Source organism: Poecilia formosa, unplaced genomic scaffold, assembly GCF_000485575.1.
Source record: "Poecilia formosa unplaced genomic scaffold, Poecilia_formosa-5.1.2 Scaffold45, whole genome shotgun sequence".
Lineage (NCBI taxonomy): Eukaryota > Metazoa > Chordata > Actinopteri > Cyprinodontiformes > Poeciliidae > Poecilia > Poecilia formosa.
Window position 1 is genome coordinate 1,914,074 of NW_006799984.1, and position 27,348 is coordinate 1,941,421.

The window sequence follows — 27,348 nt, forward strand, 5'->3', positions numbered from 1 at the left end:
TGTGTGTGTGTGTGTGTGTGTGTGTGTGTGTGTGTGTGTGCGTGTGAGTTGGGAACAGTTGGAAGAATGGCGCATCATGGAAATCATCTGCCGCTGTCAGTCTCCTCTTAGCAAGCACGTGTGCATGTCAGTGCAGCAGTGAAGGAGGGATACGGCGGGAGAATGTGAGGGGAGAGCGTGCACGTGAGTGACACGGTGAAAAACTAATCAAAAAAAGAGCCAAAGAGGGAGCGCCGAGCCGGTGGAGAGCCTGAAATGTGTCTGGCATAGCAATTTCCCCCCACTGTGCACGAGGAAGATTACCAGGCTGTCCTCCCATAAAGCTAAATGGAATGAGGCCTGATGGAGAGAATACAGGGAAAATTACAAAATAACGCAGATAAACAGCAAGCGAGGAGGAACAAAACTTATTGGGGAGGAGGGCCATCATCCTGAGATGGGGGCTTTTGTTGCTAAAGAATGCTCACAGACTTCATTCCCCTTAAACATGTTTGGAGCACAACATACAAACAGGGCCTCGTAAAAGTAGTTTGCCATGCCACAACCACAAACTTGGATTTCTATTTACTTTGTATGCAACTAAATAAAGCTAGAGGACAAACAACAACATGAAGGTTAAAACAAAGCTGATCCACTGCTCAGGTTGGAGAATCTGGGACAGGAAAATAGAGATAAAGCTTACTTTGGTCAAATGAGATCAAAACTTGACTTTATTTTTGCATATTTTTAAAATCCTGAACTGTGTTTGAACTTCACCCTGAACACACCACATGCATGGGAAGACATGGTGGTGATGGCATCATGCTGCGGGGATTTATATCTTTCAATACAGGGAGAAGCTTATCAGAGTTGAAGATGGAAGAAGCGCCACAAAAACACAAAGTCTTAGCAAGTATTTTTGGTCTAGTTTTGGTAAAATATCTTAGAACACTTGAAATGAGACAAAGCTAACTTATAAGTAACTTTTCAAGAAATAGGAGCTTGTTTTAGGTCAGTCATTTTAAAACGCACTAAAAATAAGCTCCTATATCTTTTTAAAAGATACTTGTAAATTAATTTTGTCTTATTTCAACTGTACCAAGACATTTGCACAAGAATAAATCCAAGTTTGATGGTCTTAATTTTTTTTAATTTACAGCTGTTCTTCATCTAAACTGACTGAGATTAATCTTTTTTCAAAGAATTTATATTAAAAATTTGTCTTTAGATTTAGAATGGTTGTAAAACAGTTGCAACGTAGCACAACAAAGTTTTGACTGAAAGCACATGCTACATGTTTTAAGTTTTATTTTTTTTAAAACCAGCATTTTGAACTTTACATGTCCTTCATTTTGTTGGTTTATGACCCAAAAAAATCCTATTAAAATGCAGAACTTTGTGGTAGAAGATTGAAATTATGTGAAAATATTGAATTGGTGTGGATCCTTTTTGACCGGTTTACCATTTCTGCTCCGTCTGGTTCAAAAGCCATTGCTTTATCACATTAAAACTTACAGGTGATTAAAAAAAGCGCTTTTTTTCTCATTTCTTTTTTTTTTTGTTGCTTGAAAAAGGTTATGAACTTACCCCTCTGCCCATAGTTGGTGTCCAGACGTCTGCAGGTTAAACGGTAAATGACGAACTCAGCGGTCTGGGATCTGCTGGGATCTCCCACCAACATGTGCAGAAGACACTGCTGCTGGCTTTTTTTGGGCCTGGCACCCTGCACCACACCAAATATCCCATTCCCCCCCTCAATGTTCCCTTCTCTCTGGGTAACCTGAGCTACACATCCCCTGCCCCACACCATTCCCAGGGTTTCTCTCCCCTCTCAACCCCCCACATCAGCAAACGCTTCCCCACCTGCTTAATATTCCCACACGTGGCTCTTCGGTTAACAACAGCTCATCAATCACTGCTGTCAGAACTACAAATGAAACCTTGCTCTCTACATAACGCATACAGTATTTACAATAAACATGATAATGAGGGATCGATAAGAGGCCCCGAGGTTTATAATGAGGAAGCAGCAGAGTGTTCAGCTGTTGGGATTCTGAGGCAGTCCTGGTGTCTGTTGTCCAAATAGATGAGCGAAGCAGTGAGCTGTGCCACTGAATCCAGTTTTCATTGAGTCTTCAGCTTGATTCAAAGCCAATGCAACGCCTCGGTTGGCTCGAAGTCTGCCGTCTTTTCCGACATACGGCAGGTCAACCACTGGGCTCGCACAACAGATGCAGCAAACGATCCTGTGTCAAATAAGCTCCAAATATCTCCTAACTAATTGCCAATTACTTTGAGGCTTGATTTTATGCTTGAGTTCTTTCCGCACTGCAATATGACTAATCCCCCGTAAAGTGTCTACTTCAATATCCTGTGCCACGCTCCTCACACAGGTTTCTGGTCTTTCAACATTTTCCAGAATCTCATCCAGGCTGAAAGAAAAGGTTAAACATGTCACGGAGAGCTCTGTAAAACTAAATGGTACGCACTGCATCGCCAAAAGTATTGGCTCTCTTACCATCACACTCATGAACTTGAGGGTTTTCTGTGTCTGTAACAGATCCAACACTGCAAAGAATACAAAACCATAGCAAGTATTTTTGGTCTAGTGTCTTGTGTGATCATCTTAGTACACTTAAAATATGACAAAACTAATCTACTAGTGTTTTTTTTTAGCAAGAAATAGGAGCTTGTTTTTAGTCAATAATGTGCCTCATAACTCCTTAAGAAACATTGTGGAGTGAAAACTGTAGAAAGGTCATGTCACTGATTTGGCAGTATTTAGGATATTTAAAGCAAAACATTAATCAATAATTATAGATAGACTGATATGAAATGCTTATGTTTTTCAGCTATATCATCCAGTCTCTTTGATTTACTGCGAAATAAGCCACAGGACCTTCCTCAGAAGCTTCTCTGAATATTTTATTTGTTCTCCGAGAAACTGAGACGAGTCCTTCGTATGTAGTTTCTATTGCAGGTTCATTCTGTGTCATCACTTTTGATCTCCGTTCACATCATGAACAACCTCTTCCTGCGGAGCTGTGGGCTGATTTCTGACCTCATTTGTGATCATAATACATTAACCTTAAAGCTGAGGGCAATTTCCTATTCCTACCTTTTGCCAATAACTGAACCACCAGCTGTCAACTTCTCATGCGGCTTAGTGCGGATGGTTGCTGTATCCCGTTCCAGTTTTGTGCAGACCTAGTATCTTGTCCCTGACAACCTTTAACAGCTCTCTGGTTGCGACCGTGGAGGAGGGGAGGCTGGAAAGGAAGAAATTGATTTGGTGGAGATATGTGCTTAATGAACATAATGAGTTGAGCTCAGGAGGATCTCTAATTGATTGACTGATTGATCATGTGCACACAACCAATCTGTGGGAGCCAGAATGCTGACTCGCCTGTTGAGGATCAAACACTCTTTATCCCCTGCGACAGAAAGTGAAAGCGTTCATTGTTTCTTAAAAATACATCTTAAATTTTTATTTGATGCCAACAGCAACTGTTGTATGTTTCACTTTGTAAAGATTATCATCATTAAGCTGTAAAGATACTAAAGTAAGTCATTATTTCATCTTCGGTTTCAACCCCTACCATGTTAGTGACTCAGCGGCCCAACACAATAAATGTCTGATATTTGGGACGTTATCTTGTGCTACTGGACAGAGAGAAGATCTAAAAAGCGTGCAAAATGAAAGCCTTCTGTGAAATCATTGTTAATTGATCACATTTAACAGAAAATGTAATCATAGACAATTAGTATACAACATAAGCAAGGACTTGATCACTGTGTGGTCAGCTTTAATGTGAGAGGTACACAGAAGAGAAGGAACTTTGGAAACATCACGAATAAGCTAAAGACCGTTTTCATCCACATGGCAGTGAAAGCCTGAAATTACCTGGGGGGAAAAAATAAAGCAACAGAACACATTTACCTTCTCGGTGAAACTTAATTCCTTCAACATTTGCAGCAACATGTTGTATATCTTCAGTAAGTAGTGCCATTTTCTTTGAAGCCATCTGCTGGAGCGAACACATCAGAGCCAGTGACTTAAAGAAACGGAATAAGCAGATTAAGAAGACTGGCTCTGTTTTAGAGGCTCCCATAAAAGCCCTGCAGCTGACTGGAGAAAGAATAATGTTCCACAAGCTGCTCAACATAACAGACAACACAGCAAACCTCCATGTATCACGCTAATCAAACAACAAAGCACCTTCAGTCATGCTTGTTTGGTTCTTTTGTCACAACGATTGGTACAGGATGTCACTTATGCTTGCATAATAACTCTTCAATCATTATTATTGTTTGTTCATGTTCTTTGTTTGCAGCATACAGCACATTCAGTCACAGCACACCTGTGGAATTGCCTATTAATGCAAATAACACATCAACCAATCAGAGCTGCAACTCAAGGTAGTTGGGCTTTTATGGTAAAGATGAATTGCTGAAGTCGAAATGGGAAAGAAATGAGAGTCTCGCATCAGAAACTCCTGATACATGGGATTTTAACACATAAATATCTTGAATTTAAAAAGAAAATGTTGCAGCAGATACTATGTGGTTTGTGTATCCTCACAGCATCCTTCAGCCTGAATGCACAGAACTCCAGCACTATGTTTAGTATATTTACAAAAACAAAAATGTGGGATACAGTGGAAAGGGGGATTTATATAAAGATATGCAGACAATAAATTTGCTGCAAATGTACGGTGCTATCATCTGAATTTAGACCAATTTCTCTGAGGAATGTTTCTGACACTTCTGAGTCTACTTTATGCCATGAAGAATTATCTTCTGAAAGCATCAGGGAGTTCTGCTGGCAGTGTGCACCTAATATAACGGTGGTGAGTGCACGCCTTTTATTCAAATCATGTTTTTAAGCAGGTGAGACGACGCAGGTTGTCTCCTCAATAAAATAACCTATGCTGATTAGGGCTTTACATTCTGGAAGTAGGTTCATTGAAATAAAAAAAATAGCATTCATGTTTTCTTCCACTAACTGAACATATTAAAATAAAAATATTCTGCAGACTGCAAAATCCATTAAGTTATGTATTCAGTTGTGCAAAAGGACTGGACATGGCCAAAGAAAAAGAACATGTTGAAGGTGAGAAGGTGGATGGTGAGCGAACGCTTACCTGATTGACTTCTGCTCAGCTTTTCAATAAAGCTCGGACCAGTTCACATAAACTGTGCTCCAAATTTCCTCCAAACCAGATCTTTTCAAATATATTTCATCAGATTTGACCCACAAAATATATTTTCCACATAGGAAAAAAATAAAATCTAATAATCTTATCATTTTTAGAAATTACATTTGCAAAACAAATAATAGACTGCATCCTCTGCCAGGTAAAGAGTGAATTTCTGCTTCATATGACAAAATCTTAAGTACCTAACTAGGCTTAATCAAGAAAAACCTTCCAAAACATAAGCACATTGTGTCTTTAAATGCTATGTTAAGGGATTTGAATCCTTTTTCTCTGCCTAAACAAAACAGTAAATAAATAAATAAATAAAAAATAGCTTTGCTGTGCATTATCCCCCCACCAGCTGGTCATTCAGACGGCGCAGCTGAGCAGGTGCATCAGTTAAAGTCTGCGACTGCACTGTGTCTGAATCTGAAGCAGAGCACTTCTGAAAAGGTCATGTATGTTCACTGAACCCCACCTGCTCGTTAGGTCAGAAAAAATTAAGCCTTTATGAAAATTATATCTCATTTTGTCACTTTGCAAAAATGTGAAAAGGTTGTGAATAGCTACCAAGCATTTTTTGCAGGTTAACATAATTTCCGTCGGATGTGGTTAAGCCGTAAAGGGCACAAAACTATTCTGATTAAACTCTATATGTTTTTTTTTTTTTCATTTCATTAAAAGCAAACCACCTGGTGGTTCTTGTTCACCATTTAAAAAACAGATTTTGTCCCCTTAAGTGTTCCTGTCACTGCAAGCAAGAAGTACTAAGATTGCTAATAAAGTCAGGGCTATTTTCTAATGAGTTTTCTCCTCCTGCCAGCTGTAACAACATTCACATGGCACACAAAACCTTTACAACCTTTTTCTTTCACATAAAACCACCACCTTCAAAGTGTTTTAATTGAATAGTTTGTACTATAAGACCAACACAGCACAGGGCATCACGATTTCATCATTGTGAAATGAAAAGGACAAACTGTTTTCTTTTCACAAAAACAAATCTGAAAAGTGTAGCATGCATTTGGAATCCTCCTCCTTTTATCTCATTTCCCAAATACAATCCGGTGCAACGAATCGCCTACAAATTTCACCAAATGTGCAAGCAGAGTCTACCTGTGTGTAATTTAATGTGGGAATAGAAACGGCTGTTCTGTGAATGTTTCAAGCATCTGGAAGACCAAGAAACTCAGCAGACAGATTGCTGATAAAGTTGTTGAAAAGTATAAAAAAAGGTTTAGGTTAAAAACGGTATAGTTCAATAGATTATCTGAAAATGAAATGACTGAGTGTAAGACAGCTGCAAATCCATCAAGACATTTCTGTTCGCCTTGAATGACGGGCTGGGAAAGATAAGGAATCTATCAGAGAAGCAGAAAAATCTTATTTCTGAAGGAGCTTCAGAGCCGTTTGGGGCAAACAGTTCAGTTTCATACAAACTGTTCCAGGGGAAAGGATGTGATCTGGTCAATTTAAACCAGAATTAAAGTTTTTTTTACATACACGCAAAACGTGAAGTGGTAAGCCAGCACTGAATGTGGTCATAAGACACACTATCATCATCCTGTGGGAAAGCTTTTATTTACCCGAATCCTCCAGCAGAAACTGAACCCTAAATGCAGTTAGCACTACAACTGGATCAGAGCAAAGCTTATTAATGGGTTAAACTTGTTCACAGATGCCCTCTTTTCAATTTGACAAATGCTCTTTTATTTCCTACTGATACTCTTGGAAAAACAATTTTGGTTACTTGTGACATTTTTGTTTTGATATAAAATACAGAAATGATTTATGACTGAAAACAAATAAGTTGTTCTTTGTGGCACCTTATGATTTTTATGAAAGCCTGAATTCTTTGAATCCTGGTCTTTAGACCTCGCCTGTGATCAGACTATTTTCTTTTCTGGTGTATGAACATATTAGAGCTATTTATAGTTTTTTCTCAACTATTGTTTTGTCTTTTTATCATCTCAACAATCATATGGTAATTGCAACCAAATATTCACACACACACATAAAAAGACAACTTTCTTTCACTCACTGACATTAAAACAGAATAAAATTGGTCACTTAGGCTTAATGAAATTATTTGTATTTGTTAAAAATAATGAGTGAGGTATGATTTTCATCCAAACTCAGATTTATCATTTGCCATAGTGTTTTGCCTTTTAAACAGCACAACTGGGGATAAATATTTATGTGTCCCTCCACAAGCTTTTTACAATAATTTGCTAGAATTGTGGTCCTTTATTCCCAAGAAGAATTGTGTGGTTGAATTTGAAAAAGTTCAGCAGGGACTGGGAAGTTGCTTGAAGTTTATAGAAATTTGGACGAATGTAAAACTTGAGGCAATCCTGGAAGAAAACCTGGACAGAAGATCAACTTCCAACAAGACGATGCCTCCAGTCGGGAGCATTTGTACCGACTCTCTCCCTGTCTCCGTTTCCTCATGGAAGAGTTTCCTCTTTTTAACAGATCCACAGACATTATTTCAGGAAAAAAATAAAAAAAATAAACAATAGATATTTTCAGTTGGGTTTACTGCTCAACAGCTGTGCTTATGGCTTTTATTCTTGTGTTCTCTTTACAACATACAGAGTCAAAAAGATGTTAGCGTCCTTAAATTATTATGAGCACTGAAAAAAATCTAAGAAGCTCCAGTCGTTTCAAATCAAAATGTTAATCAGAGACTATAGCTAAAACAGTTTATATCGCATATAAATCATTTTACAAGGCATGTAAATATCATTCATGTTATGTCAGGCATCTGTGTGGCTTTGCTTTAAAACAAGAAAACATTCTAACGAATCCATTTGACTGGATAAAAAACAGCGACGAGTGAAAGAGGTGCATGTGTGGATTTCAACACCACCTATTCCTGTTATGAATTTTCAGGGAAAAGTTCAAGTCTGCACTATCTGTCCTGCATATCAAGCTCGCAGATTACGATCCATCTTTGGCTCAGGGTTGGGATGGAGCACCTTTAAAAGAAAAGCTCTAGGGGGAAGAGCAGACTATCTGTAGCGATACATACAGATTTCTTTGGCAGGGCTTAACAGGCCAGATAAGTCTCTTCCTGCAAAGCTTTGCTTCCACAGCAAGCACCTTCCTCTGTGGTTTTTCTTCCCTCCCCAGCCGTGGAATGATGAATCTAAGGCTATCCTCTCTCACTCTCTGCACCACAACCTCAATTTTCTTCCATCTCCGAATAAAATTCACCCAAGAGACAGCCACACAGTACCTGCCATAACACACAAGGCCAGAAATATAACGGCATATTCTATAGAGCACTATTACATTTCTTCCCTGCTTTGGTAAACATGTTCTCCATGTGAGTACACATGTAAAAACTGTCCCAGAAAACATTATTTGCTTCACTTACTGCCATTGTTTGGAATTACAACAAATCTATTTTTTAAACACTCTGTAACACGAAACACATATACATAAAACACGGGCATTTGCGACCAGAAGAGAGCTTGCTTGAAGGATAAGTTTCTGTTTGACGTCTTGAGTGCAGGAGTGTCCCTCAGCCTGTAGGGGGCGCTGGAACGTGTTTGGCTTTCAAACCAGCAAAAAAGGAGGGAAAAACCGGGTCAGGGGCAAAGAGGAGGTGGTTGGTGATCATTTAGTACCTTTGCCATTTTGTAGCTGTGCAGTTTGGGTCGTTTCGTACCAGATGGACCCAAAAGGACCCGTCTGGTAGAGGACGGTTCATACAGGCAAATTATCACAAGACGTTTCAGACCTACTTTGACAACTGATAATTTGAAGTAATTTACTGTCAGGGTGGGCATTTATTGTATTATTTGTCATTAATCGTGATCCATTTTTTATTATGATAATAATTTGGATTTATCACCATGATAAATTCCAGTTAATGATGTTTGAAACTTTAAAATGGTTTGTTTTGTCGGGGTTGTTAGCATTAATTTTTTCCCCCCCAAAGTTTATGAATAAACTGCCTGAATAAATATCAATAAATCTGAAAATATGATTATATGCTGTGACGAGTTGCAGTTTATTGACATTAATCTTTATGTGACTGGTGACCTAAAGAAGCATATTCCAAGTAGGAATGTTTTTGAGGCATCATATGTTTGGGTTTGTATAATTGCTGTGTCACTCAAGTCACAGCCATATCTAAAAAGGGGTGTGTATTTATCTTAGCGTTAACGATACAATAAATACTGTAAAACAAATCAATAAATAGTTCTTATTGTCACTTTTGTTATAATTATATTACCACAAAAAATTGTGATAAAACTTCAAATCCATTTCGCCTACTCTGATTTTACTATAAGATTTTATGATTCCAATAAATAACATATAACAGCAAAATGTCAGTGAGAGTAATCTCAGTTCAATCAGGGTTCATAATCTGAGATATTTCAGAAAAGTCTGCAGTACATTGATATAAAGGTTGAAATATGAAGTCATCTGCAAATAATAAAATACCTTATATATAAAATTCAGTGTTTTGAATTAATGCTAAACCTTGAAATGGTTTGTTTACAGGTACTAATGACAATAGGTGCATAATCCAGGTGTTTAACTGAGACCCAGGCTTAGGGGAAAGTCTTGCCTCCGGCGTGTTTGAAGGGCAAAGCGGGAGGGCGTTTTTCGTCAATCACTGGCAAAGATGGAGGACGGCGTGAACGAAGCGCCTGCCTCTGAGTTTGGAAAAGAGAGTAACGAAGACGCAGAAGAGGAGGAAGGACGGATGAGAGTGAAGCATTGAGCTGTAGGCCTGCCAGTCAGATAAGGAGCGGCTTAAAGAGTAGATTGGATTGTGTATAGACCTTTTCAGTGGGGGAATAATGCGGCGCGGACTCAGTAGACAGCAGGACGGGGAAGAGATAAAGGGAAGCCAAAGACATTGAGGACAGAGACAGCGAAACTGGGGGAGATGATTCCCAAGATGGGGGCAGAGATGAAGTGGAGAAGGCGGAGGAGGCAGGGGGAGATGTGGTGAGAGATATCATGTTACCAGCACACACGAAAATAATTAGGAGAAACGTGCGAGTGGATTAACTGGACCTAAAATAACTCGGGAGTGCACCTCTTCCTGGTAAGACTCCTGAGAGCATCCATCCGCCGGCCGCTGGAGGCCGTGACGTCATTCCAGTTCGTCAGTCACTGGCCGCTGAGCCGGCCGCGGATATTCTCTCAGGCACAAACGGGAAGGGGGAAAAAAAATCACCTCCACCTCCAAACCCCCCTTGTTGGTTGAAAAATGTGCAGCTGTTACTGTAAGCCTGTGCTGTCTTATAGAGGCCAGAAATAGCCCCCCTTCAGCCTGGGCAGGGACACAGCAACAACCTCCATTAGCTCAAATGTGAGAGGATTGAATCACCTCCGAGCTCCGGGGCTTGAACTTCTATCTGCGTCGGCTGAGAGCAGGAATCATATTTCTCTCTGGCTATCACGCTCTGTTTTTCCTCTATGTGAAGTCCAGTGTGACTTGGCAGCTCCGCTCGGTGGACGTGATTGAGTCGTAAACATTAAAGTGAAGGGGGAAGATTCCAAACACATGAGGGGTGGTCTGTCGAGTTATGTGCATAGCTAGGCCTTAAAGACTTTTACAGTTAGCCCAGTGATCGCAAACGCCGTCTTCGATGAGGCGTTGTAAAAATTATTTGACACTGTTGCACAGTGAAATACGGGGGGCTATTCTTACAGCCAATGCTGTCTTGAGAGAGTACAGATAATGGGAAAAAATGGGGGTTGCATCAGCCTGGGCAGAAAAAGAGGGAGCAGACTAGAGGAGTGGAGGCAGTCATGGAGAAGTCAGACCTTTATCTACAGGAGCAAGAAAAGAGGGGAAGGAAGAGAAAGAACAGGACAGAGTGGTTAGCATATAAATCATTTCTGTAATTTGAATTAACAAGAAAGTCCAGAAATTTATTGGAATAGGAGGAAGAAATGGGAAGGGACAGGGGTGGGTGGGAGAAAATCAGAAATCAGCGTAAGGAGAGAAAGCTGGAGTTTGACACATCGCTTCTGGAAAGAGAAGAAAAAAGAGAGCAAATTGGCTTGTCCCCGCAGCCAGGGATTTGTGATGCGTATCGGACGCACTCAGAGAAAAAGCTTTTTTCAGTGGATAGGATCACAATGAAAGGAACCAGAGAGGCAAAACCCAGGGAGCAGCCTTTTTAGATTTTGTTATCAAGCCCGGGCCGTCTCGGGGTCTCGCTTCAAATGGCATATCTTATGACCTAACAAAAGCAGTCAGGGAGCCGGGCCGGTGTTAGAGATTATCGTGACATCTGGGCCCACGTACAGTAGTAGCGTCTACATTCTGTGACAAGAGCAGATATGATTTAATATATTTATTCAGAGACTCAGGTGCTGTAGTGCTGGATGTAAAGTAGGTTTGTGGTTTAACTCTCTTGTTATTTGAAGGTGAACCGTTCGGAAAGGCGGGAGAGGAGGCCCGGCGGCGCCGACCTCCTGGTCCCTGCCTCACCACTGGAACCTTCCTCCCCGTTTTGCCGGGTCAGCTCCAGCTCAATGGTCATGAGCACCCGACCAGATCCCTCTCCGCCGCCGCCTCCCCCCTCCCCCTCCGCCCCTTTGATGATGGTTTGCTGCTGCTTCTGTTTGGGTCGGACCTTCGCCGCCAGTACCTGGCGCAGGGGCTGGAGCAGCCCGCCCCAGGCCCGCCCCGTATCCTATTTCTTATCCTTGCGAGACTCCTGCTTCTTCTTTTCCGAGGCGGCCGCCTTCACCTTGGAGGGGTCAGCGGGAGGCGCGGGGCCCTGTGGGCGGAGGGGGAAGAGGGGGGGAGGAAACAAGGGGAGGAGAGTCACTTCAGGAGGAAAGGAAGGCAGCAGGAGAGGACGTGAGAGAGGTGAGAAGATGAGAGATGGAGTTAAACTGGACGGGCGGAGCTGTGTGAAGAGAGGAGAAAAACACATTTAGAGAAGGGAGAGATATAGGTGGTCGAGGTGGGGGGTGGGGGAGACGCAGTCCTTTTAGGGGAGGGGGTAGCAAGTGAGAGGGGGCGGAGTCCAGAGCTGTAAGGGGGTGACAAAACAGGTAACCATGCGTTAGGATGGGACACAGTGGCGGACAGACTCCATACACCTGTGACAACTGAGTGACATTTGATCAATAACACACAATCATCTCCCCCCACACACACAGCCAGAGTGGGTTTTCACAGCCAAGTCATCAAAAAGTTGACTTTGAATCTCAGAAATGTAGGGATTAAATCCAAGGAGATTTTTTTAAATGCGTTGGAGAGCAGCTGGATTCTTCCAATCGTGTTTCTGGCTGCAGACGATTGTTTCCAATCTAACATCTGGGCCCAAAACACCAATTTTAATAGACGTTAGGATGCATTGAAATTGGTTTATTTCAGAAAACTGCAATGGAAACACTTCCACGAGGACATGAGTATGATGGCTGATCTTACTGCTGGTGCAAACCAAGAAGACGATGACAGGAAGTAGTTAGAGGATGATGGCGGGGCAAGTTTTTTGACTTTTTCATGTGAGATTTGACTCCATCTCCATTTTTAATTTAAACAATACTGGGGTTAGATCCCGATAAAGATCATGCAATCATGTTTACGTCTAGACCAATTTATTTCTAACCAATTAGCATCTTTCTTTTGGATTCCTGTTTTTAAAACAATCACCATCAGTAATATCAAGAGAGTATGTTTTTTTTTTGTTTTTTTTTTTAAAAAGGGCAAAGAATAGAAGAGAAAGGATGTTTTCAATTTCCTAAAACAAGATTCATCTGATTGGCTGATTGAGAGATTCAACCAATTATCTGCCATGTTTTCACTTATCTTCTTTTCTTTAAATTGCTTGCACTTTGTCAAACGTCTTAGACATCCCAGATGGTTGAATGTGTAAAACCATCTGCTTCCTCTGATTGGGGGAATAGAAATCTCCAGTGTGCAGGAACATGTTTACAAATGTCTGAATTTCCATTGCCTTTGGTCTTCTGTTGTTTATGGTGAATATTTCAATGTGTAATTTGGATTCAAAAGTCTGAGCGACTGTAGCAGACACTAGCGCTATGTTGCTGGACACTTTAACACTACATTTTAAAGTTAAAAGTTTATTTTATATTCTTAAATTCAGAGTGAAGCAATTAAGATGCTGTTCTGTAAATAAATGATTAGCCAAGTACGTTTATTGGCATCCCTAGAAAGATGTGCAAAAATCCTTGCACATCCTGACAACTGTAGAAAAACAACTTTAATCAGTGGGTGAGAAACCCCATCTTCAAAATATATATATATTTCTAACAAAATAATGGAAGAATTATGGATACCCACAACAATTCCTGTAAAAATACATTTTACTGAATGTCATTTCTGACATTTTATACTGTAGAGTAATCAAAATTAGTGATGCCAATCAGGTTTTTTGTTTAGAATATTTGGAATTGTATATAAGAAAAAAGCTACTCATTCATATTTGCCCATAAGTGTTTAAAAAACGAGAAGCGTGCAAAGAAAAGTTGCAATTATTTTGACACCAAAAACAATGATGATGGTTAGGAAGCATAAAAAACCCCACAAAACCATCAAGTCTCCATAACAAAACATGTTAACTGTTAGATTCCAGAAAAAGTAAATGTGGAGTTCATTACACTCTTTTCATACACTGGATTTTATAATTTTAAGTTTTTTTTTTACATCTTTACTTCAATAAATGCCACCAGTTCAAGTTAGAATCAAAGAAGAAATGTAGATTATTCTGAGTAAGTCTGTTTACTATTATTGAACATTCCTGTTATTCTAAATCCAGATTTTGGTTTCACTTACGAAATGTTTACATGGAACGTAAAAACTCCTGGTTATCCAGACACGACTAGAAATCCCAGTATTAATTTATCTCAACTTCTCAGACACATATTTTAAGTTTTAATGTTCCAAAAGCATTTTTAATAACTGATTCCAGTTCTGAGAACCCAGGATATTACTGGACACTGTCGAATATAAACTGGTTTCTCATTCTTTAGTGGAAGTTAGCATAATTTACATCGTGATGATGATCACTTGAACACAATGACGGATACTTGATCTTAAGTCATCCATTATTTCTTTGTCTTTGCCTCACAAGAAACCAGATTTCACAAGTGGATTTGGTCGAGTTTTGATAAAGTTTATTTAGACCTGAAATTTCTTGTGTCATGTGCATGTTCACTTTAAACACTTTGCTAAAGCCACACTGCACAATTTTCTGGAAATGTAGTTGAGAATGAATGAAAAATCCCCCAAAGTAGAGACAAAAAGGCCCTCAGAAAGCTGGGAGAACTTTTAATAAGGGTTACTAAAGTGGAGTACAGGATAGTGCGGCTCTTTGAAAGCTAAATGAGTATATACATTAAGGATGCACAGATGCATATCAATGCATGCATTTTTAATGCATATATGCTGTAGAATGAAATATCAAGTGTTTTATATTCTATGTAAACACCATATCTGGAATTTGATTCAAACTTGGACAGGACTCCAACCAGCATTCTGACTGTCTCTTCATATTCAGATCAAAGTTGGAGGAAAAAAAAAGAAACTGCAGTATATTTGATCAGGGAACCATTTGCTTACTCAGCTTTGCATTGATTTCTGTTGTTCTTCCAAACCCATATTATCTTTAAATATTAATGGGACCTTTACTTTTGTAATACCACAATTCACTCCCACTCGCTCCGCAAATTGTCTGTGCAATATATGAGCGTTGTCTGAAACCATCTGCAGGAAAAGAAAATCTATAAAAGGAAGAGCCAGAAGGTGGAAAACTCAAATGCTGCGTCGCTTCAGCACAACAAATCCATCAGGAAGGACTGAACCAGGAGGAGATAAGGTCAGGGCTACACTTAACCTCACAATAGTTGTATTCCAGTGCATTAACCTGTCAGTTAACCTATTGAAAAGTATCACAAGTGTGCAATAATGCTCTAATGGAGCTTAATGAAACTTCACACGCGTGTAATAGTTTTACAGTGTTGTGCTTCTTTAGATGCTCTTCCACAGGTTGAACTGTGGGCCGCTCCATTGTTGTGTTTGCAGAGTAAACAGAGTGAATAGGAATGGATCTGAAGCTCAGAGACTGAAATAATTTGGCTCTAATACATCAGCTTAGTCAACGGTGGAAAGCCCACTTGAGGCTGTTTCCACCCACTGAAGCTTCAACTAATAATACCCCACTGATTGCATTACAGAATTTATCATTTTTAATTATCCGCCCTGCAAAGGCAGCACACGATTGAAGGCGCCTGCTGCAGCAGACACCCAGCTCAGCGGGGGAGCGGCGCAGGCCCAGCCGGTTTCATTATCTCCGATTATACTTACATTCTCTCATACATCACTGCATTGTTTACCGTTATGCTTCCTGCAACAGGCTGCAGCATTTTGTTCTGCAGAGCTCCCACACTAACGACGGGCCTGCTTTGTAAAGACACACCCCAGGCTGCAGAATGCAGCACCACCTTGGTTACAGGGTGGGGGGGGGGAGGCGGAGAGCGCACTTCAAAGGAAACGTAAGGTACAGTGGAGAAATACGGAGAGGACGGCGGCATGGGAGGGAAAGTGGCTGCATCCCCTGCTGCATGCTAAAGAGAGAGGAGGTGACAGGTGAGGAGGGAGATTGAGAGGTAGATGAGGAGTGAGAGGTAGTGATTTCCTGTCCGGCAGGAAAGTGGATCAGAACCCCGAGGACCTGAAGGAGGGAGGAAGGGAGAGAACTGGAGAGGGAGGAGGATCGAGAAGGAAATTGAAGAGGAATCAACAGAGTGATGGGGGGGAATTAGCTTACAGATAGACGGATGCTTCCCATGGTCAGCAAGGAAGCCAAAGGAAAGGAAGACAGGAGGAGTGGATGAAAGGAATCTGAATGAGAGAAAGAGAGTGCTGGTGGGAGTGAACTGAAGAGGTAGGCAATAGGGAGACGGAGAGAGAAGAATGGGTGGGTTATATATGAGCGTGTGTGTGTGTGTGTGTGTGTGTGTGTGTGTGTGTGTGTTTGAGCTCAGATCGATACTAAGTGCACTCAATTATCATTCCAGAACAGTGTGTGTGCTTATTGTAGGGAACTTTTCCCTGAGTGGGGCTGCAGGAGTACAGTCTTCTTCCACAACACCCTCTAATGGGGGGAGCGTGACGGCACACCCCACCCAGCTCCACAATCCCGTTTCCACTTCCTCACACAGCGTCTGGGTTTGTAGCGCAAGCAGCGCAAACCGTTAAAGCTGCAGAACGCAACTTTTATTAAAAATATATATTTTTTTTAGATATTTGATGAAACTGTCACAATGTCGTGATAATCTATGAAAAAAATGTAGCTCTCAGTGCTAACTAGAAACAACCAATCGGAACCAGGAGGCGGGTCTTAGCGCTGTCAATCACAATCTCCTGTGGCTCATCTTCCCCTTTTCTCTCTGCTATGCTGCAGTTAGCATAGCCTGTTGTCATGGTTACCATGACCACTGTTGACGGCGGACCAACGATTTTCCTGGAAAGGCAAGTTGTTTCTCTGCCATTAGCACATTTAACAGCAAGTATGTGACACTGATTGACAGCGCTAAGACCCTCCTCCTGGTTCTGACTGGTTGGTTTTGGTCGGGATCGGTGCATCTTTCAGACAGCAATAGCAGCTCAGAGACGAGGTGGACGAGATTGATCCTTTCATAGATTATCTGTCTCATAGCAAACTGTCACAACATGGTGAAAGTTTTAACAAACCTAGAAAAAATATATTCTTTATACAAGTTACATACTGCAGCTTTAAACAAAGACAGTAAGGTTGATAAAATAATAATAATAAAGAAACTTGAGTGTCAGCAGCGCCTCCTAATCAGGACTATCTGATCAAACAGTCGTTTATAAGCGGGCCATAAAATCCCAACGGTCCGACTGCGTGTGGCGTAGCAACAAAAACCAAATCATCTCAGAGGAGGAGGGGTGGAGGGGAAATAAATAAACTGAAATATAAAGCAGAGCGAGCTCAGATAGAATATCTGCTTTTGCTCTGTGTTTGTCATCTGAGCACAGGCTTGCAGGAGAGTAACTGTAAATGACAGCGTTGTCAAATATCCCAGTGTCCTCTTGGCGGCGAGTTATTTATTCATATATGCACTGTCACACGCTGCAGGCACTTGAGAGCAACTCAAGAAAAACCTGACAATCACACGACAGTAGAAAGGAGAGCGGAAGACAGGGGGGAGAAAGAGGGGCTCCGCAGAGATGAGGGAACTTGTTTAAGGCAGGATGGAGAGCTGTGGGCCCTCAACATTCCTGCTATATGGCTGCAAAGAGACGCAAGCGTGTAGCAGCTTTTACTATTAAGACATGATCTTCAAAGCAAATATTAAGTGTTCATCATGTGTCTGGCTTTATACTGACTACTGATTATCACTATGTTCAAGAAACTACATTTAAAAAAAAACAGGAGAACATTATTCCTGTAAGTTTAGTTTGCCAGTAATTAACTGGAACTACTCTTGAAATACGTTATGAACTGAATTATTTGCAAAAACAGATGGAAACATGCTAACATTAGCTTAGCATGTCAGAAAGCTGCTCCACTTTAAGAATGACAACAATAATCAGTTTGTTCATGGTTTGTTTGGCTGTTTTATTTGAAAAAAAGACTGAATTTACTTCTTCGAAAACAAACTTCCCAGTGTGCTTTTCGTCACATCACATGTAGCACGAGGCAGGGAATTCCTGCTACAGGTCAGAGCCATTGACCTGCAACTTTTAAATGCATTCCTGTTTCTGAATCAAATGAACAGATCATTATCAGAACTCCATGACAAGCTGAAATCATTTTTATAAAGTTTCAGGCTTGTACTCTGTTTGAATTCCCATACCTATCAGAAAAATTTATTTTAAAAAATCCCTATACCAAACCTAACTTTCCCAGAACACACTTAAATAAGTTCCTCATTTTACTTGTAGCAATAATATTTTAGATTACTTTCATTTCCTGATTAGTAATGTCATTCAGTCTCTCTGAGGAAAGCTATTAGTGCTATCTAAAAAGAGTAATTAGAGATAGGTGTGTGGTTTGATTATATGTTACAATGTGTTGCCATACTCCCGCCTCGATCTACCTGCGGCTAAATGACAAAGCTGTCACAGCAGCACCTCTGATTTCCCGACTCGGGTATCTGCGCGCGTCTCCATTTTCAAAGCTGAGTTTTAATTGACAAAAATGCCTTGAACTCAAATCCCTTGACGTACTTTTCTCCCCCCCTCATTATCAGCACACTGCTTCCAGTCGATTACAATACTCCCACGCAACCCTGCAGCCCACCACATCACCGCAGAGTAATCAAACACAACTTGCCCTGGTGGCTTGTTTTCACAAAAGCATACAAGCCACAAAAAAAAAAAAAAAATGTCTGATTAATCCACCTCTTGAGGCGATCGAACTCCCACAAGGGAGAGAAGGGGACAAAAAAAAAACATAGCTGTTACGTAGCAGCTGCGTAAAAACACTGATAACAGCCCGGACCATAATAGGCCCAGTGATTTTTTTATTTGACTCCCAGTGAGCGAAATCAGCAGCTCCTGTCTGTCTCCCCACTGCGAGCAAATCACAGCTCTATTCAGTCCGCAGCGCCGGCATTAGTCCTCGTAACCCAGACTGGGTCATTTCACAGCCGCTGCTTTGATTCTTTGGCCCAGGGCTGTTTGGGACCCCCCCCACAAACCGGAGGGAAATGAAGGAAAGGGCGAGGGCCACAGGATAGAAAGGCAGGTTGAACGCTGAGGCAGCAAGAGGATTTTACCAGCTGAATGCGGTTATTAGAGCTGGAGGGGGCGCAGGGTTTGAATGGCACGTTATTTTGTTGTTGTAACGTTGCTGTGCTGAGGATGAGGCCAAACTGGAGATGCCTGGACTGCCATTAGGGAGAATGCGATTATAACAGAGTGCTGCTATGCACCGTCATGTCGGCTGCGCCGCCATGCAGAGGAGATGAATATTCCCTTTGACAACACGCTTCCTCATCCCAAATTCTCTCAACAATCGCCGAATGCTGTTGTAATCTCTCCAAATCGTCATGTGATGATGACAGCGAGCCAATCTGTTGCGTTTGTCGTTGCAGACGGGATGCATGTGTGGGAGCGGAGGGAGGAGGGGAGGAGGATACCGAAGGAGAGGGAGGAGGAAGAGGAAGAGGAGGAAACTTGCCTGTCTCTGCTGTGATCCCTCTTTCTTTTTCTTGCCATGTTTGCTGGAGGGGACAAAAGAAAGACAATGTCAGGATGTCGAATCTATCTCTCCCTCCAGTGGTCACAGGGCAGCACTGCCTGCCAGCTATCATAAAGAGACCATCATCTTAATCTACTGGCCTGTCTCAGACACAGCCCCCAGGTGCCAGATGTGTTACGATGGGAAGGGAATTTGCAATCCGATGGATCCATCATCGTCATGATCTTGTGGATTATCCACTCAGAAAATGTCGCCTCACAACTTTTAATCCTCCTACTTTGGACCTATGCTTGCTGTTTTGCAGATTAAATCTAATTGAAAGCTTATCAACTTCCAGTTTCAAAGCTTCAAAAAAACAAAACAAAGCAAAAAAATACAAGGTAAGGTTGAATCCCATTTTCTAAGGTTATCCGGATTCCTGCCACTTGTAGAAAACAAACAAAAGTTTGTTAAGGAAGAATAGAAATATGGTACTAAAGGTACCACAGCTAAAAGCAGAAATACTTGAATTTATGAAAAGGGTTTTTTTATTTAGATAATGCATCCCTAGACTGATAGCCAAAGATCTTATAAAGTGTATAGTTGTACATGCAATGCAGTAGACTTTAAGCTTCTGCATGCATGTCTAAACATAAGAAAATGACAGGAATTGTGTGTAATATCGAGCCCTTGAAGCGAAGTGTGATGGGGTGTTAAGATAAAAATGTTAAGACCTGCTTGAGGCACTAAATTAGTTAAATCATCTTTGTACATTGTAGATTTATTTTCACCAATGTCAGAATACATCTAGAGAGTCATTACACTGTTTTTTTCTTGTTGCAAAAGATTTCAACCAGCGATGTTCAGCTATTTAGTCAATTTCTTGCCTATTTGGAATCAAACATAACTAAATTAATTACTATGCATCAAACAGTTCATCCGATTTAAATGCAAATGCAGATATTACACATTTGTTTTAAAATGCGCCCCTGAAAAAACAACGTTTTTAAGTCCTTATCTGGTCCAAAGAAACATCTTAGACTACATAGCCCCAGTATGCCAGGCACAGGGGGAAATGGGACTCAGCCTTGCTCAAAGGGCCTTGGCCAGACATGTGTCGGTGCCAGGAATGGGCTCCGGCCTCTGCTCCCGCCCCCTGCAGAGACCCCACAGGCTGGGCACTGACCTGACATTAAGGCTGAAGACGCGACGCGCCACCAGGAACCTCATTAGGTAGTAGATGACCACAATCAGCACCAGCAGGCCCAGCACCACACCGATGATGGCCCCCGTGATCACACCCGCTTGGATGGGCACTAAGACGGGAGGAGAGGAGGCAGAAGACGGGATAGAAGGACAGAGAGAACCAGATCAATACAGATAATATGTGAATAATCAGAGGGAGATATGGATTGGAAATGAAGGAGTTAGGATGAAAAGGAGGAGGAACAAAGTAACATATTACATTAGAACAGAGGAGGAAGAAAGGCTGACTAAAAGATGAAAACATTTAAATTCAGCGAAGGTAAAAGAAAAAGGGATAGAAGGAGAGAGAGAATATGGTGAAGATGGGAAAAATTGGAGAAAGTGAGAATGAGACTGACAGCAGCCTAAAATAAAGATTGAGATAAAATTGTAATCGATTTCATTTAATGGTGCGACAACTTCTCTGATAAATATTCACTTGCTTTCACTGAGATCAATTTCAAAGTTTGGGACGATTACACAGATCTAAAAATATTTGCTTTCCAATAGGACAAAAATTACTGGGAGATATAAGACGAAATAAGCTCTTCAAAAGTTTCCACAGAGGACTTGATTCCTTTCACAACTCTGTTTTGTTACAACCACAAACTTCAACATATTCAATTATGATTTTATGTGATAGGCCACGAGTTAACCCTAAAGGCCCGGGGGCCAAATCTGGCCCGCCACAGCTTCTTATGTGGCCCTCTAAACTGCAGAGGGACACAGTGAGCCTTCAAGATGATACTGGATTTTTTAAATACGATTTTATCAATCAAATCAAAGCAGTTTTTATTTGCAAACTCCCAAATTACATCAGTAAGTCACTCCAGTTTTTCGCAATTCTATAAACATATAAATTCCTGCAAAATAAAAAAAAATACTTAACTAATGCAGAGACATCAGTTTATTAATATTTTTATAGTTTGTTAATGGGTTTTATCAATACATTTTGAAACCGTCCCTTTAAGAAGATTCATGATCTTGATGTGATCCAAAATGAAAATGACCTTTATACGACAAAGTTTAAGGATTTAGCTCTGAACTTTATCTGTACCATCTTCATAAACATCATTCGATCTAACATGTCCCTTAGGAACAGATAAGAGTTTGTGGTTGTGATGTGATGAAATGTGAAAAGAGATCAATTTGTAGGGCACTGTGCTGGGATCAGAGCAGCTAACTCACAGGTCTCAAAGACCAGCAGCCGGACGCTGGAGGGGCGCCCCACGATGTCAGGGGGGTTCTTGGCGTCGCAGGTGAAGGTGCCGTTGTCGCTGAAATCCAAATTTTTGATCAGGATGGAGCCGTCACGACGCTTCGGGTTCCCCACGAACTCCACCCTGTCCTTGAACGCGCCTTTGTTGTCAGTGTAGGCCTCACCACCGGCGTAGTGGGCGATCTGGGGACGACAGAGGAGGAAACACTGACCAATGGCACTCAAGAGTACCTGATGGATCTGGATCTCTTGAGTGGAAGTAATCAGCAATCATTCTATGCTGCTTTGATTGAGTTTGCAGTTTGTTTATTTTTTTTTAATACATTTAAAAGCTCCAGATTTAAACCTTCAGATAATGGATATTCAGGCCTGCTGCAAAAGCTTAACAAGGTCAGCATGCATTAAAATGTGAGATTAACTATTTATAATTTAAAGTTTTATCAAAATACAGCACTTAAAAATGTACACCTCACCCAAAACATGATGCATTTTCATCAAAAGGTGTAGCTTTTGAGTGATTTAAAATTATTTTATTTTTGATGTTAATTGTTAAATACTGAAAGATGATCATTGTCTCCCGATATTTCCAATATTTCTGACTAATGGAAAAGATTTGTGATCCAAACTATTGGTAAGAAAATGTTATTATTAATGTTTCCTTAGCTTCATTAAAATGAAGCTAAGGAAAAATAGATCTTACAAAATTCCAAATAGAAAAATATTAAGTATCAAAACAGTTTGTTCATTTGTAAAGAACCACTTTGGGCATCAGGGATAAAAGTACAGTCACATTATTCAATAAATTAGAATATGTGTTTCGATGTGTCAGATTGACAGAACTTTTTGAAAAGTGACAATCTTAAACTGTTATTAATCATACTTTTCAAGCTACATGACTATATTGGGTTTTTTTTCATGTCTGATGTAATATTGTAATTTTAAATGCCATGTTTTCATAAGTGGAAAATCATAAAGGCTTTCAAAGATCCATCTATGTGTAGAAATCTACATATTGTGTTTCGCATACTGATAACGTTCCTCAAATAAACGGACTTTTCAATAATATTCTAATTTATTAAATGGGTCAGCATGAGCCATTGGTATTAGGAAATATCCAGGATTTAACCATAGATATAATATTGAGATTTATTATGTTTATGGTTTAAACATTTAAGCCTCACATTCCCACCCCCCACACCCCCAACACACACACACACACACCCACACACACACACACGTTAGAGTGTGTGCATGTGAATTAGAGAAATTCCTGTAATGACCAAAATTTTAACACAGACAGTGCAACCCTTCCTCCACCCGTTGATGTGCACTGCTAGCGAGCTGGCTGAAAAAAGGACATAAGTTTCAGTCAGTGAACATCACTGGCAGTAGAAAATATTCACTCTTATTAAGATAAATCTATTAAAACTACAGCTGACAATCAGAGTTTATTTAGCAGGCGACTGTAACCTTTACTCAAGAAGCTAAGTTATTAAATGTTGCTATCTGCTAATAGCAGCTTGTTTTATTTATGTTACTCTATTAAAAGAGGAACAGCATAAAGGAACAATTATCTTGTGAAAACAACCTCAAACATTCAGTTTATTTGCTGAAATCTAGCAAAATCAAAAATATCTTAAAGATCTGTTGTAGCTTAGAACATTGTTTCGTTACTGCGAATACAGTGGACTGTTGGTTGGTTATGAACCACAGCCACCTACAACTTTTTAATATCTGCGAATACTTGAGACCCTTCTAAAAACATTCAAGACTGCCTGTTTGTAATAGTTCGTACATCAAATATACCTTAAGAAGAATTAAAACATACTGGAATCATGTTAGCCCCATTAGCAGAAGCTAACAGCTATGATCTTTCTTATTTCTGCTCTTCGGGGTTCAGCCAATCGGCAGCGGCAAGGAAAATAATGGCGCTCCTGGATTGGCTGATTTACAAATGCCAGCCAATAGCGTGTCGAGTAGCATTGTGCCGAGGTGTTAGAATTTCTGACGCTGTATTTTCTTTCAAATATTTTACATATACTTTATGGAAAAATGTATGGTGGATTTTCTGCAGTTAATTTAGAATCACACCTCCCATTAAACTGCGAATAGGTGGTTCACTGTAATCAATATTACACTCGTATTAAGAGTAGTGGGATTGATGATTGCTTTTTAGTTTTAAATAAACAAATAATTGGAATACAGAACACATTTCTGTTTAAATTTTTGTGTAGATGTCCAATAGTTTTGTTTGGTTTAACTTTTTTCGCACATGCTCATTTCAACAAAACTTAAAGAAAATCTCTGGCTGAAAAACCAAAAACAGAACTGTTTATTGGGAACTTGGTTTTCCTTTCCATTTTAGTTCCCAATATTTGTAGAATCATTCCTGGACTTAAGGTCAATCTGGTGTTAAACGTCCAGGCTATTGTGATTGACATCAATGTCTCTAAAAATCAATTACCACACTTTGAAAAGACAAACACAGCATGGAAAAAGAAAGATTTGCGAAACAGGTAATCTTTCAAGGTGGGGAAAGAAATGAGTGACTGAAGATAGGATGGTAAATAAAATGAAAACTCAGTTTCAAAGTGTAGACTGCAGGAGGGACAGATGAAGGCGAAGGAGGAGAAGGGAGGACGTAATGAGAGAGGACAGAGGGACAAAGACTGCAGGGCTGGAGAGGAGGAGATTAGGTGAGGTGGACAGAGGGAGGCATGGTCAGGATGGGGAGATAGAGAGATTAGAGAGATAGAGCGATAACAGCAGGGAGAGTGAAATTAAACTACAGCAGGCTGCTGCAGGAGACGCAAAAAGTTTCTTCAACGCATGATGGAGAAAATCAAACTCTCAGCTCTCTGTTTTTATTTTAAAATCCTTGAAGAAAGAGCCCTTCAGAAAAGCTCGACATTTTTTGCTCCTCTTTGTGCCTGGCAGAGGCACACAAAACAAAACAGAGCTTTGACAGAAAATGCAATCATTGTTTGCAAGTCTAGATGCCTGTTAATAGTTCTCATTGTGACCAAAATTTGGCCTCAAGTGGTGAGTAGGAAACACACAAGGCTCTTATTTAAGCAGAAAAGAGAAAATGGGAGCACAGGCTCTTTTAGCGGCTCTCTATAAGAGGTGTTTTCAGCCCAGTAAATGCTCTGTTATTTCGCAAATTGTTGCCATCTTTTGTTTGTCTGCCGTTGGCTCGTGGACATGTAGTGCACAGTGATTTATCGGAGCTTCTTTGCTGAAACAGCTGCAGCCATAAACAGCTCTGATGAGGATGGAGAGAGCAACTCTCACATCAATGTTTCAAGAAGTTTAAAGAGTTTCTGTTGAGAGAGTTTTCAGCATGATTTTTCTTCTTTTTTTTAAACTCCTACAAGCACACCTGTGCAGCAGCAGCTGTGGGTTTTGTGTAACATCATGTGTGTAAACGTAAATGTTTGCATTACAGAGATGCTGTCCCGCGAGCCGTCTGGTCTGTATCTCCAGGTGAAGGAAACATCCTCGGAAACAAAGCGCCAGGAGAAGAAGGAGCAGGACAGCCTGACGTCTGAGCCCACCAGGGCGTGGCGCTCCCAGCTGGTGTAAACAGTAATGGCCTGGGATGCCTGGGGTGCTGCAAGACACAAAGAAGATGCAAAAATGTATTCTTTCTTATCAAATCAAAAGGGAATCTATTATTAAAAACATCTTATTTTACACACTTTTATACTTCCATTTGGGTTTCTGAAAACTACTCAAGTGCTTTAGAAAACACAAATCCATTTTTGACAATTAGCTCATGTTTTTTGGTGTGTGAAAAATTAGATTCAATGGACACCTCGTTACCTAGCAACCCAGCTGATGAATCGCACTCAAGTGCGATTCATCAGCTGGTTTTACCGCTGTTTGTGCTGCACAATGGCTGCTGAAAAAGACAAGTGTCAAACTGATGGCTTACTATTTAGAAACCACTTGCTGCATTCTTGCTGGGTGTGCAGGACACTCTACTTCTGCTTATCAAATATGTATGGTTGTATATTTGCATATCTGTTTGCAGCCATTGTCACATGTGAGTCTAAGCTTTGAGTTGGGGGCGTGGCCAGCAGCAGCTTATTCGGATTTAAAGTGACAAGACGCCCTAAAACCGTTTGTTCTGAAATAAATTCAAACCAGGCAGAACTGACCAGATTAAAATCTCATTATCAAAGAATGATTTTGTGCAAAAAATGTAAATAAGATGTTATGCATAGGTCATAGACACATCCTAACTTGTTGAAGGAAGCATAATATGTCACCTTTAAGACAAATTAAAAAAAAATCTGTTTTACCAGAGATGTCTACGCAAACAGAAAATTGGGGGTTTTTTTGGCTGTTTTTGGTTAATTTTACCAATTACATTGAACCACATTCATTAGAAGGATCTTAAATCGATATTGTGATTCATAAATAATTAAATTTGCACTCAGATTGACTAACTGTACTTTTAGTGGTGCCTCCATTGATTCACACAAGTAACTGCTGAAATAAGGTTTGAGTTTGTAAAAGTCAAGGGCGACGATAATTTTCCACATTAATTTGGGTAATGTTGGCTTAACTGTCTGTACTGCTTATGCTTGAATAACATTTAATAATCAATGCTAGTTTGGTTTTAGCTGAAAAAATAAAAAAAGCAAATACTGAATTTCCTAGACAAACACTTCACTCAGCATCTCAAACAACTTGCAAAACTTCCAGCCAAGTGTGCCGTTCAACAGCGTTGACGTCTACATGTGGATGATCCTCTGCAGGTCACAGCATCCTCACAGCCGCAGTATATAAGCTCTGAAGTCACACAGAGCGTTCTGCCTGTTTCAACACCCACAGAGTAAAGTTCACAGCTTTCGCTGCGAGCGTCCTCCAGCGAGATAAAAAAGCCCCCGCACTGCTTGTCAATGAAATCAGACTTGACATTTTTAATTAAAATTCTGACAAAAAACATATATGTCTACAAATAGCTGACAGGAAGGAGTCGGGTGGGGAGGAGGGTTGTGTTTGACAGCCAAACCGCAGTTTAAAAGTCATAATATTAGTACACCGTTGCTTTTCAAACCAGGAGACACCTGCTATGGCGAAGTAACACAGATGGATGATGCTAGCTAATTTACTGCACTGTAGTGCATGTAAAAATGATCAGATAGGCATGTTTATTAGCATGGTACCTTTCACAACACCAGCTAGATTAAAGGGCTTTTAGGAAACAGATGTAAAGAAAAATATATTAAAATAAAGATTGAAAATATACTTACAGAAAAAGGTATCACATCAAAAAACAGTAAAATGCAAAAAAAAAATAAAAAATAAATAAAAAATACAACAAATGAAGACAACTCAAAATGAATTCATGTAATTTGACATTTATAGGAAAGATGCAGGAAACAGCAATGTTTTCAGTCTTCGTATGAAGGAGCCAACAGTTTTTTTTTTGCATTAAAATTTTTCTATAGCATAGAAACTAAAGACTGCTTCCATTTGTTAAGTTTGGTACTTGGAGCACTAAGTGAAGAGGTCTTTAATAACCTGAGGG

General features: G+C 40.3%; 2 protein-coding genes across 5 annotated transcripts in view; both read right to left on the reverse strand.

Annotated features, from left to right (window-relative positions):
• atp1a2a (ATPase Na+/K+ transporting subunit alpha 2a) overlaps positions 1-3,990 on the reverse strand; it is a 73,790-nt gene extending 69,800 nt beyond the window's left edge. Inside the window, exons 1-4 of the mRNA XM_007552033.2 lie at positions 3,920-3,990; positions 3,098-3,248; positions 2,498-2,547; positions 1,567-2,411 (exon numbers count right to left, since the gene is read on the reverse strand). Of these exons, the coding sequence (XP_007552095.1) occupies positions 1,567-1,578 (12 nt within the window). The 5' untranslated portion in view covers positions 1,579-2,411; positions 2,498-2,547; positions 3,098-3,248; positions 3,920-3,990. The remainder of the gene's footprint in view (positions 1-1,566; positions 2,412-2,497; positions 2,548-3,097; positions 3,249-3,919) is intronic.
• A 3,708-nt stretch (positions 3,991-7,698) lies between these two features.
• mpz (myelin protein zero) overlaps positions 7,699-27,348 on the reverse strand; it is a 20,998-nt gene continuing 1,348 nt past the window's right edge. The window contains exons 2-7 of one of the 4 annotated variants that reach the window (XR_001662094.1): positions 25,253-25,419; positions 21,776-21,989; positions 20,529-20,658; positions 19,343-19,385; positions 11,792-11,938; positions 7,699-10,979 (exon numbers count right to left, since the gene is read on the reverse strand). Coding sequence is in view for 3 of the 4 variants with exons in the window: in XM_007552034.2 (XP_007552096.2) it covers positions 11,852-11,938; positions 19,343-19,385; positions 20,529-20,658; positions 21,776-21,989; positions 25,253-25,419 (641 nt within the window). In the remaining variant the exon portion in view is untranslated. Of the gene's footprint in view, positions 10,980-11,791; positions 11,939-11,990; positions 12,197-19,342; positions 19,386-20,528; positions 20,659-21,775; positions 21,990-25,252; positions 25,420-27,348 lie in introns of those variants that run through there. The other 3 variants (XM_007552034.2, XM_007552035.2, XM_016671502.1) reach the window with 3 other exon arrangements.